Source organism: Pantherophis guttatus, chromosome 18, assembly GCF_059756535.1.
Source record: "Pantherophis guttatus breed Tessera chromosome 18, ASM5975653v1, whole genome shotgun sequence".
Taxonomy (NCBI): domain Eukaryota; kingdom Metazoa; phylum Chordata; class Lepidosauria; order Squamata; family Colubridae; genus Pantherophis; species Pantherophis guttatus.
Genome location: NC_142080.1, coordinates 3,042,734 through 3,062,091, shown reverse-complemented (window position 1 = coordinate 3,062,091; position 19,358 = coordinate 3,042,734). Strand labels below are relative to the sequence as shown.

General features: G+C 48.4%; 1 protein-coding gene across 5 annotated transcripts in view; it reads right to left on the bottom strand.

Moving 5' to 3' along the window:
- Positions 1–1,016: 1,016 nt before the first annotated feature.
- ZBTB7B (zinc finger and BTB domain containing 7B) overlaps positions 1,017–19,358 on the bottom strand; it is a 36,059-nt gene continuing 17,717 nt past the window's right edge. For 4 of the 5 annotated variants that reach the window (XM_087881333.1, XM_060685085.2, XM_060685086.2 and 1 more), the window contains exons 2-3: positions 4,510–5,500; positions 1,017–3,944 (exon numbers count right to left, since the gene is read on the bottom strand). In XM_087881333.1, coding sequence (XP_087737459.1) covers positions 3,467–3,944; positions 4,510–5,500 — 1,469 coding nt within the window. In that variant the 3' untranslated portion in view covers positions 1,017–3,466. Of the gene's footprint in view, positions 3,945–4,509; positions 5,501–17,206; positions 17,248–19,358 lie in introns of those variants that run through there. The other variant, XM_034406990.3, reaches the window with a different exon arrangement.

Sequence of the window (19,358 nt, the reverse complement as noted above, 5' to 3'; positions counted from 1 at the left end):
GATTACTTGGTGGTCTCCCGTTCTTGGTACTGACTAGCCCGAAACTCGTTTTACTTTTAGAGTTCAGATGTGGTGGCTTTCAGGATGAGTCCTTCAACCTGTCACCCAAAGTCAAAAAGGCATTTGATAAATTGGACCTTATGATAGAAATTTAGAACTCAGGGAGAGTTGGAACATATGGTAGAAATCTAGAACTCAGGGAGAGTTGGAACATATGGTAGAAATCTAGAACTCAAGGGGTTGGTCCTTATGGTAGAAAGCTAGAACTCAAGGAGGATTGGACCTTATGGCATAACTCTAGAACTCAAGGAGAGTTGGACCTTATGGTAGAAATCTAGAACTCAAGGGGTTGGTCTTTATGGTCGAAATTTAGAACTCAAGGAGAGTTGGACTTTATGGTAGAAATCTAGAACTCAGGGAGTTGATTCTTATGGTAGAACTCTAGAACTCAAGGAGAGTTGGACCTTATGGTAGAAATCTAGAACTCAAGGGGTTGATTCTTATGGTAGAACTCTAGAACTCAAGGAGAGTTGGACCTTATGGTAGAAATCTAGCAACTCAGTTTGGACCTTATGGTAGAAATCTAGAACTCAGGGAGAGTTGGACCTTGTGGTAGAAATCTAGAACTCAAGGAGAGTTGGACCTTATGGTAAAAATCTGGAACTCAAGGAGAGTTGGATTTTACAGTAGAAATCTAGAACTCAAGGGGTTGGTCCTTATAGTAGAAATCTAGAACTCAAGGAGAGTTGGACCTTATGGTAGAAATCTAGAACTCAAGGACCTTATGGTAGAAATCTAGCAACTCAGGTTGGACCTTATGGTAGAAATCTAGAACAAGGAGAGTTGGACCTTATGGTAGAAATCTGGAACTCAAGGAGATTTGTCCCAAACACAGCTACACGTTCACCATGCCTCTTTTGGTTTTTTTAAATTTAACAATTTCCTTAAAAGTTGCGATCCGGACGTGCCACGCCAAAAGCGAGCAAAAGATACACCGACACACCACCGCAGGCGACAACGGTTCCCTGCTCTCCATTTTATTATCAAGCCCTCGGCACAGACCCAAAAAATAAAATAAAAATCCCCTTGAATTCCAGCACACAAACAATAACAATCGTTTTTAAAAAAATAAAACCGAAGCAGGAACAATCAATCCCCTTTTTTTCCACAGTCCAAGTAACTAGGCTTTTTCTTCCCCCTCCCGCTTCGACTAGCGCTACCCCTGCCAGGTAGGACACTGTAAGAGAAGGAGAGGTTTACTCGACAGACTGTAAAAAAAATCTTCCAACGGGGAAACTGAGGAAATAAGACAGGAAACGTTGCATAAAATAATTGGGAACCTGCTTTTTCTCTCTCTCTCTCTCTCTCTTCCTCCTTTCTTGGTTTCAAGTAGCTAATTCAAGTTTAAACGCAAAGGCACTTGTAAGGCTAAGGAAAATTCAGTCATTTCCTCTTTTTTTCCCGGAAGGGGAAGGGGAGATGGGGATTCATCGAAGTGGGTGGGATACAGGAGGGGATAAAATATATTATCTCTCTTAAATACAGATTAACTCTCAGCAAATACTTCTGGAGGGCGGGAGCTTCTTGTGGTTTTCACACACATACAAACGCACGTACACCCCTCCCTAATTTTAATCTCTCGGAAATCTCCAGGAAAATGCAAAATAAAAATAAAAATAAAAATAAAAAAGTGTGCAAAGATAGGAGCGAGAAACTTCCCACCGTGAAGGCATTTCTTAGTGCAATCGAGTCAGGAAATTCAAGGAAAAAGGATGCAAAAGAATTCTAAGGTTGGGGGGGGGGGTATCATTCCTTTTTTAAAAAAATAATAATAATTAAAAAAAATTATTCGTTTTGTGCAAACTGCCTCGGGGTACCTTTGGTTGAGGAGGGGGAGGGGCAGGTTTGAGCAAGGGGGGGAGATGGGAGAAGCGTCCCCCGTCCCATATTTATGTGCTAATTGTTTTGCAACACGCTTAGGGCGGATGTAGGAAAGGGGGGGAAGGTTTTCTTGCAGCCCCTTCCCCTTCATTGCAGGGAGGATGGGGAAGGCAAAGCTATATAAAGGATCCGAGGGAGTGTGCAGAGAGCAGCCCTCTGCACTGTGCAAGACAGCCACCAGGGGGCAGCCAAGTTTAGGCCAGGGGATTTTGTGATCAAAGGAATCCCATTTTCCTAAACTGGATTTCTGGGATCGGGCGGGAATCTCCCGATGGAATACGCCGTGAAGTCTCTGGGCTGGGTCCGCACTGCCTGACTGGATGCAGCATGCGTGGCCCAAGCTTAAGGGATACAGATAGTCCTCGGCTTATGACCAAAATGTCTTATCGCTAAGCGAGACAGATGTTTAAGGGCGTTTTCGCCCCGTTTTAACGACCGTTCTTGTTAAGTGAATCACTGCAATTGCTAAGTTCGCAGCAGACTTGTTAAGGGAAGCTGTCTTCCCCCGTGATTTTACTTGTCAGACCGTCGCAAAAGGGGATCACGTGACCCCCACCCCCACCCCCAGGATGCTGTGACCATCATAAGAATGAACCAAGCATCTGAATTTTTGATCACATGACCACCAGGGATGCTGCAACGGTCGTTAAGTGTGAAAAAGTCATTTTTTTTCCAGTGCTGTTGTAACTTTGAACAGTCTCTAAATGAATTGTTATAGGTCGAGGACTATCTGCAAGATACTCGGGGGAAGGGGGGACAAGGATACCGCACCTATCTCCAGTCTGTGGATGATGGGATTGAGAGCAGGGGGCCAGGTCAGGCCCCCTGTTCTGTAGAGAGCCTGTTTGGAATGATCTGGTGGGGGTGGGGGAAGACATTTTATTCTTTTTTTAACTTCCTGAAATGGCGGGGGGGGGACCCAAAATGCAGCAATTGAGCCCTGACATGTCATCCAAGTGGATCCCTGGGCCCTCTGAGCAAGAAAATTTGTTTAGAATTGAATTTCTGCACCCTGAACAGGAAAAAGAATCAGGTTTGCCTCTCTTCTCCCTTCCTGATCCTAAAACGATATCCTTAACAGAGAAGGGAAAGAAGAAATTGCCCCCATTCTCACTCTTTTCTCCTTCCTAATGTGAAGCAATGCCCCCCCCCAAATAGCCCCCACCCTGAGTGCTGCTCCTCCCTGCCCCACAACCCATTCGTTTTTCATCGGCTGGGGAAGCAAAACTCGACTATACTTCCCTCCCTGCAAATATATGCTTATTTGAGACACCCTGAGCAAACATGCACCAATTGGCCCTTGATGCCCACCGTCGATCCCCTGTCCAATTGACCCCACTCTCCTTGGCTTTATAGGCTGCTTAAGGCACAGAATTGGGAGAGTGGTGAAGGGGGGTCCTAGTGCATTTGGTCTCCGTGACAATGTCCGGGGAACGCTATATCATCTCGCCATCAATGGTCTGTTTGAGCGAATGAATAGAGATAGTGCACAAACGAGTTTTGCGGTGATGGCCGTCCGAGGAAGTTACGCTGTTTGGACAACTGCCGTTGGGCCAGCTGCTGTTGGGCCATCCTTCTGCACCCCCTCTACAGCTCCTTCTTCCTCTTCCTCCTCCTCCTCCTCTTTGGGGGCGGGTGACCTGGCAGCCGCCCCAGCAGGCCAGTAGTTGTGTAGCTCCTCTACGCGCCCGTTGGTTAAGCCCAGTTGAGCGGAGGCCAAGGCGATGCCGGTAGGTACCAAGGAATCGGTCTCCGGATCGGGGCCCCTCCGCCGGCGCCTGGTCCGGACTTCCAGACAGTTCTGGCCTTTCAGGTGGCGCTGGAGGTGGTCGTCCTTGGCGAAGGCTTTGTGGCAAAGGCAGCACTCATAGGGACGGGCGCCCGTGTGCAAGTGAAGGTGGTTTTTCAGATCGTAGCTGTGCAGGAAGCGAGCTGTGCAGTGGGGACACGAATAGGGGCGCTCACCAGTGTGTTTGCGCATGTGGATCTTGAGTTTGTCATTCCTGGGGAGAGATGAGGAACATGGGTGTAAATTGAGGGAGGGGGCATTGCTAGGTGTTTGACACTTAACTCAGTCCTTAGAATGATGGAAAGGAAGCCAGGAAAATGGAGTGAGCAAGGAGATGCAATTACAGGTAAGCCTCAAGTCACGACCACAATTGAGCCTAAAATTTATGTTGCTAAGTGAAACATTTGTTAAGTGAGTTTTCCCCTATTTTACTACCTTTCTTGCCTCTTTCTCCTTTCTTCCTTCCCTCTTTCCTTTTCTTTCCTTTCTCCCTCCTTCCCCTTTTCCTTCTTTCCATCCTTCCTTCCTCCCTCTTTCTATTTCCCTCATTTTTCCCCTCCCTCTTTCCCTTTTCCTCTTTTCCCCTTCCTTCCTTCCTTCCTCCTTCTCCCCTCCCTTTCCTCCCTCTCCTTTCTTTTCTTCCTCCCTCCCTCCCAAAATTATCCATGAGTGGGGAATCTTTTGTCTCTCCAAAACCAATACTTGATACCCAGCCTGGGATTAATTTGGGGAGTGGTGTGGGATGCGATCGCCTCTTCTGAGTCAAGATCTACTCTTACCTGGTAAAACGGACACCACACACGTCACAGGCAAACGGCTTCTCCCCGGTGTGGGTCCGCATGTGACGAGGTAGCTTGCCTGCCCCATGGATGATCTTGTGACAGACAGGACATTCCTGGGGCATCTGCGAACGCCGTTTGCGTACCAGCTTGTCTGGGGGATCAAGACCCACAGACAGCCCCTCCTGGTTTAGCCGACGCATGTAGGATAGGATGTCCTGATCCACGGTCTCGTCGTCTGAACCCAGATCTTCTGGGGAGAGACCGTACGGGAAGGGGAAGGTACGAGAGGGGGCCATGACCTCCTCCTCCTCCTCACGGGGGTGGCCCAACGCTGGGGCAGGTGACGCCTGGTTGGGTGGACTGGGGCGCTCCTGAGTTCCCGTGGAGGACGGAGACAATGAAGGAGAAACTTCCGTGATGTGGTTGTTTAGCCGCGAACCTCTGGCTTGCAAGAACTTGCGTGTTTTCTTGCTACGGCGGGGAGCTGGACATGCGGGGGGCTCGGCTAGGTCACCTTCCATGTTGGGCATCGTGCCGAAAGCTTCTAGGTAACGCCGGGCGCGTTCCCGAGCGGCGTCATCTGGCACGGGAGCCTCCAAGCCATTCCCTTGCAGGATCTCTACGCAAGCCGCGATGACGCACGGTATCTCCAGGATCCGTGCGGCGCGCAGCACCTCGCAGAGACTGCCCGTGCTGATGGTCAGGGTGGCGGTGTAGGCGAAGTCCAGCAGGGCCCCCAAGGCTTCCGCCCCCACGAAATCCAGCTCGCACACGGCCATGCAGGGGCCGGCGAAAAGCCTTTGGAAGTAGCGGCTGCAGGCAGCCAATACTGCCCGGTGACTCTGATACTCGGAGCCCTGGGCTCGGAGGGTGACATCGCACAGCATCCCTCGGCGACGTTGCTCGTTCAGGCGACCCAGCAATTCGCTGCTGTGTTCCGGGAAAGGTATGCCGATGAGGTCATCTTCAGGGCTACCCATTGCCTCACCTGTACGGGGGGGAAAAAAAGAGTCAGCGGTATCAGTGGGGCAGTTCAGCGGAGAAGACGCTGGATTAGGAATAACCGAATAACAGAGTTGGAGGTTCTGCTGGTCTCCTGACAGCGAGGACAATTAATCAGTGGAACAACTTGCCACCAGAAGTTATGGGTGCTCCATCACTGGAAGTTTTTAAGAAAAGATTGGACAATCATTTGTCTGAAATGGGATAAGGTTTCCTGCCTGAGCGGGGGATTAGATTAGAAGGGCTCCAAGATCCCTTCCAACTCTGTTATTCTACTTTCTTTCCTTCCTTCCTTCCTTCCTTCCTTCCTTCCTTCCTTCCTTCCTTCCTTCCTTCCTTCCTTCCTTCGTCTGAAATGTCACAGGGTTTCCTGCCTGAGCAGGAGGTTAGACTAGAAGACCTCTAAGCTCCCTTCGAAATGTGTTATTCTCTTACTCTACTATCCTCCCTCCCTCCCTCCATCAACTGGTGGTTTCCCAGAAGAGATTGGACAAGACCCGAATAACAAGAGTCGGAAGGGACCTTGGAGGTCTTCTAGTCAAACCCCCTTGCTCGGACAGGAAAGCCTGTGACATTTCTTAGCTTAGCAACAAGATATTTGGGCTCTAATGTGGTTGTTAAGAGGAGAACTACCCCGGACATGCAAGATTTTGTGGATTTGTAACTTTGCTAAATAAAATGGATTTTCGCTTCTCCGGCCGTGTTTTCTGTCGTTCTGTCTGTCTGTCTGGGGCTGACAGCGAACGAGGACTGGATCCTGGCCTTGCCAACGAAGAAGAGGTAGGTTAGCAAAGGAGGGCGAAGGAGGATGTGTGTACTGACGGAGTCTGCACCTCCGCTCAGGAGGAAGAGGTTTCGCCGGAGGTTACGCGGCGGAGATCAAGGTGCTTGATAACTACTCAATCGAGCAGATTTCCTAGGAAAGATAACTCAGGTGCCGCATGGCAGGCGCTGCGCCTTGGGTGTCTCTGGGGGAGGCAGTCGGCTTTGAACCTTCGCTGGGCGAAGGGGGCAGAGACGTAGGAGGCGGCCCTGGTTGACGCACTAAGATGTAGTTCCCTCTCTTCCCCTCGAATGGGCTGGGGAAGATGGGAGAGAGAGAGAGAGAGAGAGTTCTCCGGGCTTCGACAGGATGACCTTTGCCCAGCTGTTTCAGGATCTGACCTGCCTGGACTGAGCACCGAGAGTAGAGGTGGGATGGTGTCATTAAGGAGGAGGAGCTAAGACAGGGTTACTCAGCCTTGGCAACTTTAAGACGGGTGGGCTTCTACTCCCAGAATCCCCCAGCCAGCCTGCTTTAAGATGGGTGGGCTTCAATTCCCAGAATTCTCCAACCAGCATGCTTTAAGAGGGGTGGACTTCAACTCCCAGAATCCCCCAGCTAGCCTACTTTAAGAGGGGTGGACTTCAACTCCCAGAATCCCCCAGCTAGCCTACTTTAAGAGGGATGGACTTCAACTCCCAGAATCCCCCAGCCAGCCTGCTTTAAGGGGGGGGGACTTCAACTCCCATTCAACTCACAGCTGACCATGAAAATCCTATTAAAATAACAAACCATTAAATGTATGTCCTATCTGAGTTAGTATTGGTTCATTGAGAGGAGGCCAAGACACAACCGGATTCTCCCCCCCTCAATAGATCCTGAAAAGGTGAAACCTGTGTTGAGATCCACTATTTTCCCCTCCCTCCTTCCTTGCTTCCTTGCTTCCTTCCTTCCTTCCTTCCTTCCTTCCTTCCTTCCTTCCTTCCGAACGCCCAGAACCCAAAGCCGTAAAGCCAGCATTTCGCCCGCCTCCAATTTCCAATCATTCCAAATCCTAAAATATATTACCTTACAAAATATAAATCAAATAGAAAGGGCTGGCAGAGAGGGACAGAAAAACAACAACAACACCACTGCCATTTATGAAACCTGCAGCCCGACTCGGCGACCCCTCTCGCCCTTTGCCCATGCTCAGAGGCACTCTTAGCGCTGCAGCAAACCCATCCGAGAGGACGGCCCGGTTCGGCAAAAGATGGGAGTCCCCCAGCTTCGCTGGCTCACCTGCCTTCTCTCGCCACCCTTTGCCCAGATTGTTCAGGTGCCCTGGGCGAGGATGCGGAGAGGAGAGAGAGGTGGGGCCGAGTTATGGGGGGCAGAGGAGCAGGAAGGAGGAGAAACTGAGGCATGCCCCTTCTCGCCCGGGGGTGGGGGGGGGGAAAGAGCCAGCTAGGTCTGGGCGGTGGCCACTCCCTGGCATTTGGGTGCCCGCCAGGAGGGCTGTTTGCCTTTGCCAGGACAGAGGGAAAAAGGGGTGGGTGGGTGGGTAGGTAGGGGCAGGAACGGGCTTCGGTGGGGGCCGCCCTCCGTTCTCTGCCAAGCAGGCTCGACCGGCTGAGCAAGGGGTGGGCAGGCTAGGTGCCGGGCGTGGTGGGGAAGCTAGGGCATTCTGACCCAAGGTTTAGGTGCGGCACCCAACAGAGTTGACACCCCCAGCTATGCCAGCTCAGCCTGGCAGGCCTCGCCGGGCACGGAACCAAAAGGGGAAACTTTTATCCAAGTCCTCTCAGACTTTGAGACTAGCCTCTCGGCAGCCCGTGAGCTGAGTGTCCCACTCTTTTCCCACCGTTGGCCCCCGCCCTGGCAGCCCTCGGGCGTTGCGTGCCCGTCCTTGGCTTTCCCCCCACCCCCCTGAGTTTAATCCTGTGTGAGATTGTGGGCTTTTTTTTTCTTTTTTCCACACAAGGCGTACCGTTCGGAAACCCGACGCGCAAGCTGGCACAAACCCGCGCTGGCTCAGCCCAGTTTTGCAAACTTAACAAGAAAAGAAACGCGCCGGAGATTAAACCACGATTGCTAAGGGGTGGGATTCTCACCCCACCCTACCCTTTGCCCATGTGTGTGTGTGTGTGTCTCTGGCGCCCAAAAGGCCAGCTTACTCCGGTGAAATGGCGGCCTGGCTTGGGTTAGGTTTGACTCCGCGGCTCTGCGGCCTTTGGAATCCCGGCCTTGAGTTCTGCAAAGGAAACGGGCCTATAAATCCCAGGGCCTTTATGGAGGTTTTTTCCTGTGTTTTTTTTTGTGACCGGAAAGTTTGGCTAGGACAGCGGTCTGCAACCTTAAACACTCAAAGAGCCATTTGGACCCGTTTCACCACAGAAAAGAAAACACCGGGAGTCACAAAAACCCTTCCCGGGCCTAACTATTTCTCGAGCAGCCACAAAACTAGCATATGTAGTCGAATTAAACGTTCTTTTTTCTTCTGAAACTTTTCTTTTCTTGGGATTTATCCATGGTTGGCCTAACCGGGGGTTGAAAAGCTCAATAAACCGCGCGTCGGTGAGTGTCGCACATTGGCGGTTGTGATACGTATTTTGAGCGACAGGGAGCCGCAGCAGAGGGGTGAAAGAGCCACATGTGGCTCCAGAGCTGCAGGTTGCCGACTCCTGAGCTCGGAGGAACTAAATCCTGACCCCGTTTTCGCCCAGCAAGAAAGAATAAAAGAATGAAGTCGGGAGGCATCTCCAAACACGTTTTGGGGTGTCCGAGAGAAACCATCTCCAAAATTAAAATTGGTTCCATTTTGTTTTCAAAAAAAGGAGACATTTTCCTGCTGAATATCTGCCTGGTTGGCATAAACGCATCGGATCCCAAGCCTTAACTTTGCAGTAAATCCAGATCTGGCTTGAATTGTTTTCCTGAATTGCCCTGGGACTAGCCAGAAGTTTCCTGATATTAAACCAGCATTGGTTGATGGACACGTCGCGTTAAAGAACAGATAGTCCTTAACTTACAATAACCTGTTTAGTGACCGTTCGGGGAAAAAAGTGAACGCTTTTCACATTTTACGACCGTCGCAGCATCCCCGGGGGGGTCGTGTGATCCAAACTCAGACGCTTGGCTACAACTCGTATTTACGACGGTGGGGGTCATGTTGATCCCCTTTTGCGACCGTCTGACAAGCGAGAGTCAACGGGGAAGTTGGATTCGCTGAACGACCGTGGGACTCGCTTAACAACTGCAGCAAAATCCGCTTAACCACTACGGCGGGAGAAAAATGGGGCAAAACTCACTGAACGAATGTTTTGCTTCGCGACAGAAACGGCGGGCTCAGTTTTGGTCGTGAGTCGAGGACTACCTGTAATTAAAAAAAAATAAAATAAAATAAAAAAGCTCATTTCAGGTTTTGGCTTGAGCCTCCCTCGCAAGGCTGTTGGTAAGGCTGAGTGCTCAGGGTGGGAGGGGCACAGGTCGTCCTCGACTTACAGCCATTTCTTTAGTGACCAGCCAAAGTTACAACCGCCATGAAAAAAAAGGTGATTTATAACCGTTCCTTGCACTTACAACCCTCTCATGGAATCCTCCTGGTCATGTGATCAGAAATCGTATGCTGGGAAACTGGCATGTACTCATGACGGTTGCAACATCCTGGGGTCACGTGGTCCCCTTTTGCGACCTTCGCAGCTGGCTGCCGACAAGGAAATTCAACAGGGAAAGCTGGATTTGTTTAACGACTGCCGTGATTTGCTTAACAGCCAGGTTGTAAAATAGGCTGCGGCTTCCCGAACAACCGCCTTATTTGACGTTCACATAGAATCCCCGAGTTTGGAAGGGACCTTGGAGGTCATCTAGTCCCTGTCGGTTTGCAAGAAACTGGCTGAACGACAGAAATTCTGTTGCCAATTGTTGGCTGTAAATCGAGGACGACTTGCACGGGAACAAAATAAAACCAGGAAATCCAGAATGTCAAGTTAGCTACTGGAGTTCCCAATGAATATATGTCAATTTTTTATTTTTTTTTACAACCTCGGGAGCTGGGGGAAACCACGATAGTGAATTTAAAAAAATAAACAAGGAGGAGACACTAAACTTGGTTTGTATTTATCTTGGTTAGTCCGGGGTGGGAGCACGCCAACGTGCATTTTGTGTTTTGGCATGCCGTCTCTTGAGAAACCTAAAATGATGGGGGGGGTTTCCCCCCCCCACTTTTTCCTGCGTTTTTCTCGCCTGCAATTCGGCCGAAATAAAAATGTAGGAAAAGGAAACCTACATCGCATCCAAGTTTATTTCCATTCCTCCACCCGTCTCAAAATCCCTCTTGATTCACACGGCAGGGGAAAAAAAAAAAAATCTGGTAACCAAAGAGTTTGAAAAGGGGAAGAATTTCCCATGAAGGGTGAAATATTTTACGGCTAAAAAAAAAAAACCCCGCAAACAAACCAGCATCGCTCTAAATGTCATTTTTGGGTAGCTGAACCCCAAACTGGGTTAGTTGAATCCCCGGGCTAACCACCTTGAAGCAAACAGCCAAGGAATCTTAAATTGAACGAGGGTAGCAAAAACAGGAAATTTCGACAAGGCATCTCTAAGCGATTTCCAAATTAGATTTATTTCCCTCCCACACTCATCCTTTCAATGTGGCTTCGAGCATCTTTTCCTGTTTTCTGCAAAAGATTTCGAGATGGCAACAAACCGGCTGTAAAATGGGACATCAAAAATGGTGGGTGTGCCAGCCCGGGGGGGGGGCGGGCATCTCACGCCCTGATTGAAGACACCAATATTGCCAGCATCGAACCCAGAACTGCATGGAAGCGACCGATGAAGAAGCGACCCTGAAAATGGGCGGCCTCCTCGATGGGGACTAGCGGCATGCCTCGCCGATGACTGGTTAAATCTAAGAAACACGGCGTCAACGAAGCGGGGCTCGTTCGCAACCGAGAGCGGCATGCCCCGGGGGGGGGGAAGAGGCAATGCCTTGATTCTCCAGAGCATGTACAGATGGCTTTTTTTCTTTCCCCGCTTCCTAAAATTCAGCCGTGAGAAGCCACAGAGGTTGCGACGGAGAATTAGAAATTTAAAAGGGAGGGGTGGGGGGTGGAAAAATGGATGTGGGGATGGGAGGTGGGGGATTTTTTTCTTCCACCCCCAGGGAGATGCTGTGACATGATAAAGGCCTCCAACGCCACCGAAGAAGGGAGCCGAGAAAACTGTACACGAGACGTTTACGGGAAATACATAAATACACCGGGACTTTCTACGCTCTGATTTGTCACCCAAAGTCGCACCGCTGAAAAATCCCTGCTTTCCCTCCATTGAGGGTCTCTTTCGAGTCCCTTGGAACCACATCATGGTTTGGGGAACCCCTGAAAAAAACACCTCCTAATCCAAACCTTTGCAGTAGCCTGTTTTCCAAATTGGGGAGAGGGGGGGCGCATTAGAAGAGGGGGTCTGGAGGTCTCTATCGGCCATGTTCCACAACACATCAGAAGCCCGACAGGTTTTCCCCCCCCCCTTCCTAAAAGATTTAAGAAGCAAGAAAACCTGGTTTATAAGGAGCCATAAAGCAAATTTGTGGGTGGGTGGGAAGTCAGGAGATAATTTGGGGGAGAAGAGGGATTTTGGGGGGACCCCTTAGCCAGAGAAACATCCCAAAGGCAAATTTTGCAACTTTCGCGCAGATCGGTTGAGCTGCAGGCTCCGGAGCTTGTTCCCCAAGTTTCTAGTCCTCAAGAGACCTCCGGACCCTTATAACCCAGGCACGTGTGTTTTTGCTAACTTGGGCCGGGCCTTTTGGGGTGTCTCTGCGAAGGCAGGAAAAGGCGAACCTTTTGTTCCAGCACAAATTTGGCACGGAGGAGGATTGCCGAGAAGAGCCCGCCAAGTTAATTAAGGGGAGGGGGGGAGAGAAAAATTCCTGGGAAATTGAATTGAGCCGCCAGCAGAGTTTGCCTCGTCACCAAACCTCGGGCGTGAATCTTCAGATTCGGTTTCTACTTCGAAACCCCTAAAAAGGAACTTGCGGGGGCCTACCTCGCAGGGAAGTGGGTTCAATGCACACTCAGAATCATGGATTGCAACAAAGATTTTGCAAAGCCGAATCCACAAAAAAAACCTGGTTAGGGAAAGACCATTTTTCCCTTCTTCGGATCTCAACCTAAACCATTCGAATTTTGTATTTTTGAGCCAACTTTTGCAAACCACGCGGATGAACTTTGCGATGGGGGCGAAGGCAGGAACTCACAACTCGGATGTTTTGCTGTGCAAGCACAATGCAATCCATGCCTCTCAGGAAGCGCGATGCGTTCTCACTCGGTTTTTTTGTGTGTCCGTTTCGGCGTGACATGCTGCCGGATCTCATGAAGGACAGTCGTTTTTTTTTTTTTTTTTACCTTGTCCACCCTAATCTAATCTAAGCAACCTTTCAGTTTAAGAGACCTAGAAATTGGTTTTCTAGGTCTGGAAGTTGTAAGCGAAACACCGAAACGTTCTTATAATTTTTTGGAATTGGACGAGATCTATTTTGCCTCTTTTATCAATGCGCTTTTCAAGGGAAAGTACCGTAAAATGGAGAGATTTAGATGGTGCGTTAATCAGTGTTTTTAATGATACAGCAATTTGTTGACGAGAGGCAGTTTGATGGAGCGAGAAGCTAGAAACCAAAAGACCTGAGTTCTAGTCCCACCTTAGACACAAAACCAGCTGGGAGACCTTGGGCCAGCCCCTTTCCCTCAGCCCTAAGAAGGAAGCAATGGCAAACCGCTTTTGAAAAAAACGGCCCAAAGACTGGTCCAAGCCATCTCTGAGAAACAGACAGGGTCAAACACAAGAAAAGTAAAATTGTTGACCTAGCCAGAGTTGTTAAATTCACAGCCTTAAGCCACGGCTTATGGACAGCGATGATAGTTTTCCTAAAAATTTACCCAACAGTATCACAAATCCAAAGCAGGATTCAAAGTTACTAATCTCCAGGAAATTAAAGTCAGGTATTCGGGATCAAAGATTAGTCAATTTCACCTTGCAAATGCGTTAATTTCACCGTGCAAATATATCAATTTTACCTTGCAAATGAGTCAATTTCACCTTGAAATTGTGTCAATTTCAAATTAGAGGGTTTTTCTTTTTTTTACAAAAACAAACATTTTTTTTAAATGTTTTAAAAAAAAATCGGCACCTTCTAAACTGAATTAATATTTCTCCTGCCGTCCTGTCAATTCCGATAGTCCTTTGAATCTAAAAGGGGCATTCAGGAAAGGAGATGGAATGGGTTCAAAGGTTTTGCTCCTCCCTCAAATCCCTAAAGTTGGATGCCCAACGAAAACAGGGGCCGTCTTGCTGAGAACGCTACCCATCTGGCATCAAAATGGGGCACAGGGCGCAGAGAGAGATGGTATCACCGGGGCATTAGCATGCCAAACTGGAACGGGGTGTGCATTTTTTTTCACCGCCCATAAATCCCTCTGTTGCAAGGCCCCCAGGGAAAAGGGGGGCACCATGTGCCAGGCAAGTTGTGGGTGGGAAAATCACATGCCCGGACAAGTTTAGGAACACATGCAAGTTTTTCCTTGGGGCAAGAAGGACCCTAAGTCTGGGAAAGGAAAAAAGAAAAATAAAATTTTGGGTGGGGGGGGGGTGGAGAGACAAAAGTCTGGTGGAAATTGCACAGCCTATTCCGTCTGCGATTTCGCTAGTTTGGTGAGGGAGAGAAATCTTGCAAAATTAATTCCCACAGTAATTGAAAAGATGCTGGGTGGGACGATGCCAACCTCTGGGAACAGAAAACCCATGGTGCTTTTTTTTTTTTTTTGAGTCATGCAGCCACACTGCATGTGGCTAGTCCTCAGCGTCTTAGGACAGCCAAGAATGCTTTTCCCACCCAAAGCTTTTTGGATCCGGGCAGGATTTTGACGGCACTTAAGAGCACAGCTCCCAAGTCTTTTTAGCCTCCAAATGATACCGAAGGTGCGGTTTTTGCGATTGATCTTTTCGCCTTGACCATCTGTTTCTGGGTGAAAGACCCTGTTCTCGTGTCCATTTTGGGAGGCGAAATTTCAGTGGCTGCTGAGGTTTAATCCAGCTGAGATTAAGGGTGGGGAGAAATTGGGGCGTTTGGACACTGGAGGAAAACAACCACGGGCAGGTCAGGCACCCACACATTAGCCTGGCGAGTTTCCTCTCTGCCAACCGAGTCAAGCTTGCTTTTTCAACCATCCTGCGTGGGTTTTAATGTTTCAGCCAAGAGATGTTTCACCCCTCCAAATACACTTTTTAAATAATGGGGTGCTTATTTATCCAACTGGAAGTAGGGTCCACTAGGCAGTCTGAGCTGAACTCTTTCACTCATCCCTGTTTCAGTGAGACCTTCCATCTCCAAAGCCCATCTAGTCAGGACCCAGTGGGATATTTAAAGATCAATATTTGGAAGAAAGAAAGAAAGAGAGAGAGAAAGAAAGAAAGAAAGAAAGAAAGAAAGAAAGAAAGAAAGAAAGAAAGAAAGAAAAAAGGAAGGAAGGAAAAAAGAAAAAAGAAGGGAAGAAGGAAAGAGAAAGAAAGAGGGAAGGAAGGAAGGAAGGAAAAAAGAAAAAAATAAGGGAAGAAGGAAAGAGAAAGAAGGAAGGAAGGAAGGAAGGAAGGAAGGAAAAAAGGAAGGAAGGAAAAAAGAAAAAAGAAGGGAAGAAGGAAAGAGAAAGAAGGAAGGAAGGAAGCAAGGAAGGAAGGAAGCAAGGAAGAAAGAAGTGACTTGGGATCATTTTTCATGTTTTCATTTGCAAGCATCCCCATGGTCACAAAATCCAGACCCTTGACTCATATTTATGACCGTTGCAGCAACCCGGGCTCACGCGATTCCCTTTTGCGACCTTCCTGATTTGCTTAACAATGGTGTTGCTAACTTAACGACTTCAGGGATTCCCTTAGCAACGGTGGCAAAAAGAAAAATCGTAACAGGAGGCCAAAATTCACTGAAGAGCCGTCTCACTTAGCAACGGAAATTTGGGCTCAGTTGTGGTCATAATACAGGCCCTCCTCCTACGGCTTTTAATGCTTGCAGTGCGGAGGACGAGCGAGGCCTCTCCCACTGATTGCATAGGCAGCAATTGAAGGATTACAACGCCCAGCAGCCCCAGCCGGGCAGCTTTCTAATACTATCATCCTCGGTTTACAAAACCCCGGGCAGAGATTTGCTAAACAGCCTCTCTCGAGGTCGCTTTGAAGCATCTGGAAAAACACGTTTGCATATTTAAACATTGAGATGCGGAGGGAGGGAAGTGGATCTCGGATAAACCAGGTTTAATTTTTTTTGAAAACCCCAAATTTACACCTTCACGTCAGCTTAGAGTGATGAAGTTTCTAAGGCCAAGTTTGTCAACCATGGGTCTTTTAAGAAGGGTGGACTTCGACGTCCCAGAATTCCTTAGCCAGAATTATGGCTGGCTGGGGAATTCTGGGAGTCGAAGTCCACCCCTGTTAAACGGTTGACAAACATGGTTTGATCTCTTCTGTTTACGATTGCTACCGTCTCCAAAATGGCTTTCACCGTCACCCAGAAGCGTAAAACGAAGTTTGGCTTTGCCGATTGGATTACATTGTCCCTTCGACATATTGCTCGCTAGCGCTGCATTGTAGCTCCCTCCTGGTTTCCTTCAGACAACTCTCTTAACCTGGTTAGTTAAAGCTATCCATTTCTACCGTTTCCCCCCAAATAAACATTCCCTGACAATAAGCCCAATCGGGCTTTTGAGTGCACGGCAATAAGGCCGAGTGCTTATTTCAGGGTTCAAAAAAAAAAAATAAGTCAGGGTCTTATTTTCGGGGAAACACGGTAATAGGCAAAAAAAAAAAAAAAGACCGACATTATACACAGGCCACCTTAGAAAACAAATTCTGGCATTTTACCACCGATTAACCGAGCAGACAAAATGCAAACAGGCTGTTTCCCCAAACAAACCAGGATGGATTAACCAGGTTTAATAAATTATATCACCATACCTAGGTCTTGACCTGACCTGATATTCGACATGCTGGATCAAGCTAACCTTTAAGTAATCGTTTTAGTTTGGTTGTTTTTCATGAGGGAAGAAAAACAAATAACCGAAGATTATACGTTTCGGATTCAGCGGTATTCTGGATTTCACCCCCTGCCTCTTTTGAAAGAAATCGCTACAAAGGAAAAGAAACAACAAAGCGGAAACGATTACGATGAAGAAAAGGACGCCAACTATCGATTCTCTGAAATTCGAAAGGGGGGGGAAAAAAACCCGTACCGACCTTCGGATGCTTTTCTCCTAAAACACTGAGGACTAGAAGGATGGTGGAATGTTTTAAATCCTTCGCAAATCTTGGAAAAACCAGGCTAGAAATTCAACCCTGCCTCGTTGGCCCTCGATTTGAATCTCGGTGGGCCGAGCCGCAATCTCTAAAAATATATATATATTCCTTTCTTCTCCTGGTGCATTAAGATTATCCTAGATCAGATCTCTCAGACTTGATTCAAGAGATTCCCCCTCCCTTTCTGAATCCTTTCTGAATCCTTCCACACACACACACACACACACCAACTCAATATCCCTTCCCAACAAATTCCTCGGAGTACAAATTTTGCAGGATGGATTCTGAGCCAACCTCAGGAATTGGGTATCGCAAAGAAGAGGGGTGGTTGAGAGAAAAAGGGGGAAAAATGATTTTTGTGGGGGAGGAAGAAGAGGGAAACTACGCACTGGGGTCTTAGAATGGGGCAGCACCCCAAATCAAGCCATGTTGGCTTTCTTTCTATCAGCTTTGTCTGCCATCTCAGTGTCGTGCCAAGCGGGCACTCTTGGGCATGGTGCCTTGGCATTTCAAGCAAGTTGCCTGACCCTAATCCTAAATTTGGGGGGGGCTGTTTCTCTCCAACACTACCCCCCACTCAAATCTTGCCAGGGTGCCCCCCTCACTCACCCCTCGCCACGGCTGTTCCTCCACCCGGCGTCTGTGCAGATGTGAGTACACCTATGTGCAGTGGTGTAGCAAACTCGGGCTCTCTTACCACCACAAAAAGCGGGCAACGCCCACACCCCCGGTTATGCAGCACCCGTTCCCACGTTCCCGCCCCCCTCTTTTTAACCCTTTCGCCCTCCCCAGGCAGAACAACAGCCCCCCAATTCCACCGGTGAAAACTCCTCGCCAGGCGCAAAGGAGGAAACATGCGAACAACTCAGGAAAAGCCACTTCCAAGTCTATCCTGTCAAACGCCTTCTGGCAGTTTCGACCCAGGCTCTTTATCCTCGAGCAAGGGTGATCTACCTTATAGGGTTGTAGGAAAGGCTACTTTAAGGTCCCTGCTAGCTTGCTTCTCAAGGACCGGCCTCTGCGCTTCCCGCAAGGATTAATGATACAAGTAGTCTCGATTTACGACCGCAGTTGGGGACAGAATTTCCATCGCTGAGCGAGGTGGGTATTAAGGGAGCTGTGCCTGATTTTACCACTGTTGTTAAGCGAATCACTGCCGTTAAGTGACTCCAGTGGTTGCTAAATGAATCCAGCTTCCCCCATTGACTTTTGCTTGTTGGAATGGTCATTAAACGAATCCACCTTCCTCCATTGACTTTTGCTTGTCGGAACGTTGCAAATGGCGATGACATGACCCCAGGATACCACAGCCGTTGTAAATACATGCTGGTTGACCCCGTGACGCTGCGAGTCCTGCGACGGTCTTAAGTGCGAGGACCGGTTGCAAGTCACTTTTTTTCAAGAGTCCCTGGAACGGTCACTAAAGGAGTAGTTGTAAGTTGAGGGCTAACCAAGCTATGGGTGTACTGCCACCTGCTTTAGAGCTACATCTTCCTGTTCGGAGGAGGGGTATGTGTGAAGCACTTTAGGTATGCTCAGAGGCCAGAGCTTTTTAACCGTTCTCCCAAAGGATGCACAGTGTGTTCTTAATCACGTCACCAGGATAAATCAAGCCAATTTTAAAGCGAATTTGATATACGTTTTGGTTTATTCCAGCTAAGAAGGGGGCAGAACAGACAGATAATTCCTGCAACCCCCCCTTCCTCCCACCCGCCCAATCTGATCCTATGCTGGACACACCCCGAGACAGGATTTTATCTCTGGATCTTCAATGGCACCCCTGGGAACCAGGGTGCCAGAAGGTGTCTTTAATCCATTGCACATCAAAACAATTTCTGTTCCGGCATCGGTAACGCAATAAGGAACTATTCCAGCGGAGAGAGGCCTCTGAGCATGTGCCAAGTGCTTTCCCAACCCATCGGCAAGAGGGACAGAAGAAACCCAACTGTCGGAGCACAGTGTCGGATTTGTATTTTAAGACGTGCGGTCTAAGCGGCCTTCGGTCGGCCTCACCTGAGTTACACAAATTGTGGGTAACGTGGAAAAACAAAAAACAAAATCTAGAAAGTTTTTTCTCGCCGTCTCGTTAATATTAGAAAGAGAAGCGCGAAGAAGGGGCTGAGAAAATGAGCAAAACAATGTAGAAATAATGAATCTGCCGAGATTGGTCAGAGAAAGGAAAAAAAATCCCATAAGGACAGTATTATTATTATTATTATTATTATTATTATTATTATTATTATTATTATTATTATTTAATCTTTAGTGAGATTCACAGCCTTTGAGGCTGGTTAATAGCTCAGCAGCTCGAGTCCTAACCAAGAACCTAGGAACTGTTAAGGTATTGTGGGAGGATTATTATTATTATTATTATTATTATTGAAAGGTTGGAAACTTATGTGGATATTTTTGGTGGAAAGAGGACAAGAAAATAGTCATTTGGTGGTTTGAATTAGGAGCTCAAAATGAGACTAAGAGGCTGGAGGAAAGAGGGAGGGAGGGAGAAATAGAGGGAGAGAGGGAAGGCGGGAAGGAAGGAAGGAAGAGGAAGGGGGAGGGAGAGAAGTATGGGGGAGGGAGGAAAGGAAAGGAAAGGAGGAAGGGAAGAGAAGGGAAGGGAAGACGAAGAGGAGTGGGTGAAAAGGAAGGAAGGAAAGAAAGAGAAGAGGAGGATGGAAGGGAGGAAGGAAGGAAAGAAGGAAAGAAGAAAGGGGAAGGGAAGAGTTATAAAGAGGAGTGGGTGAAAAGAAGGGAAGGAAGG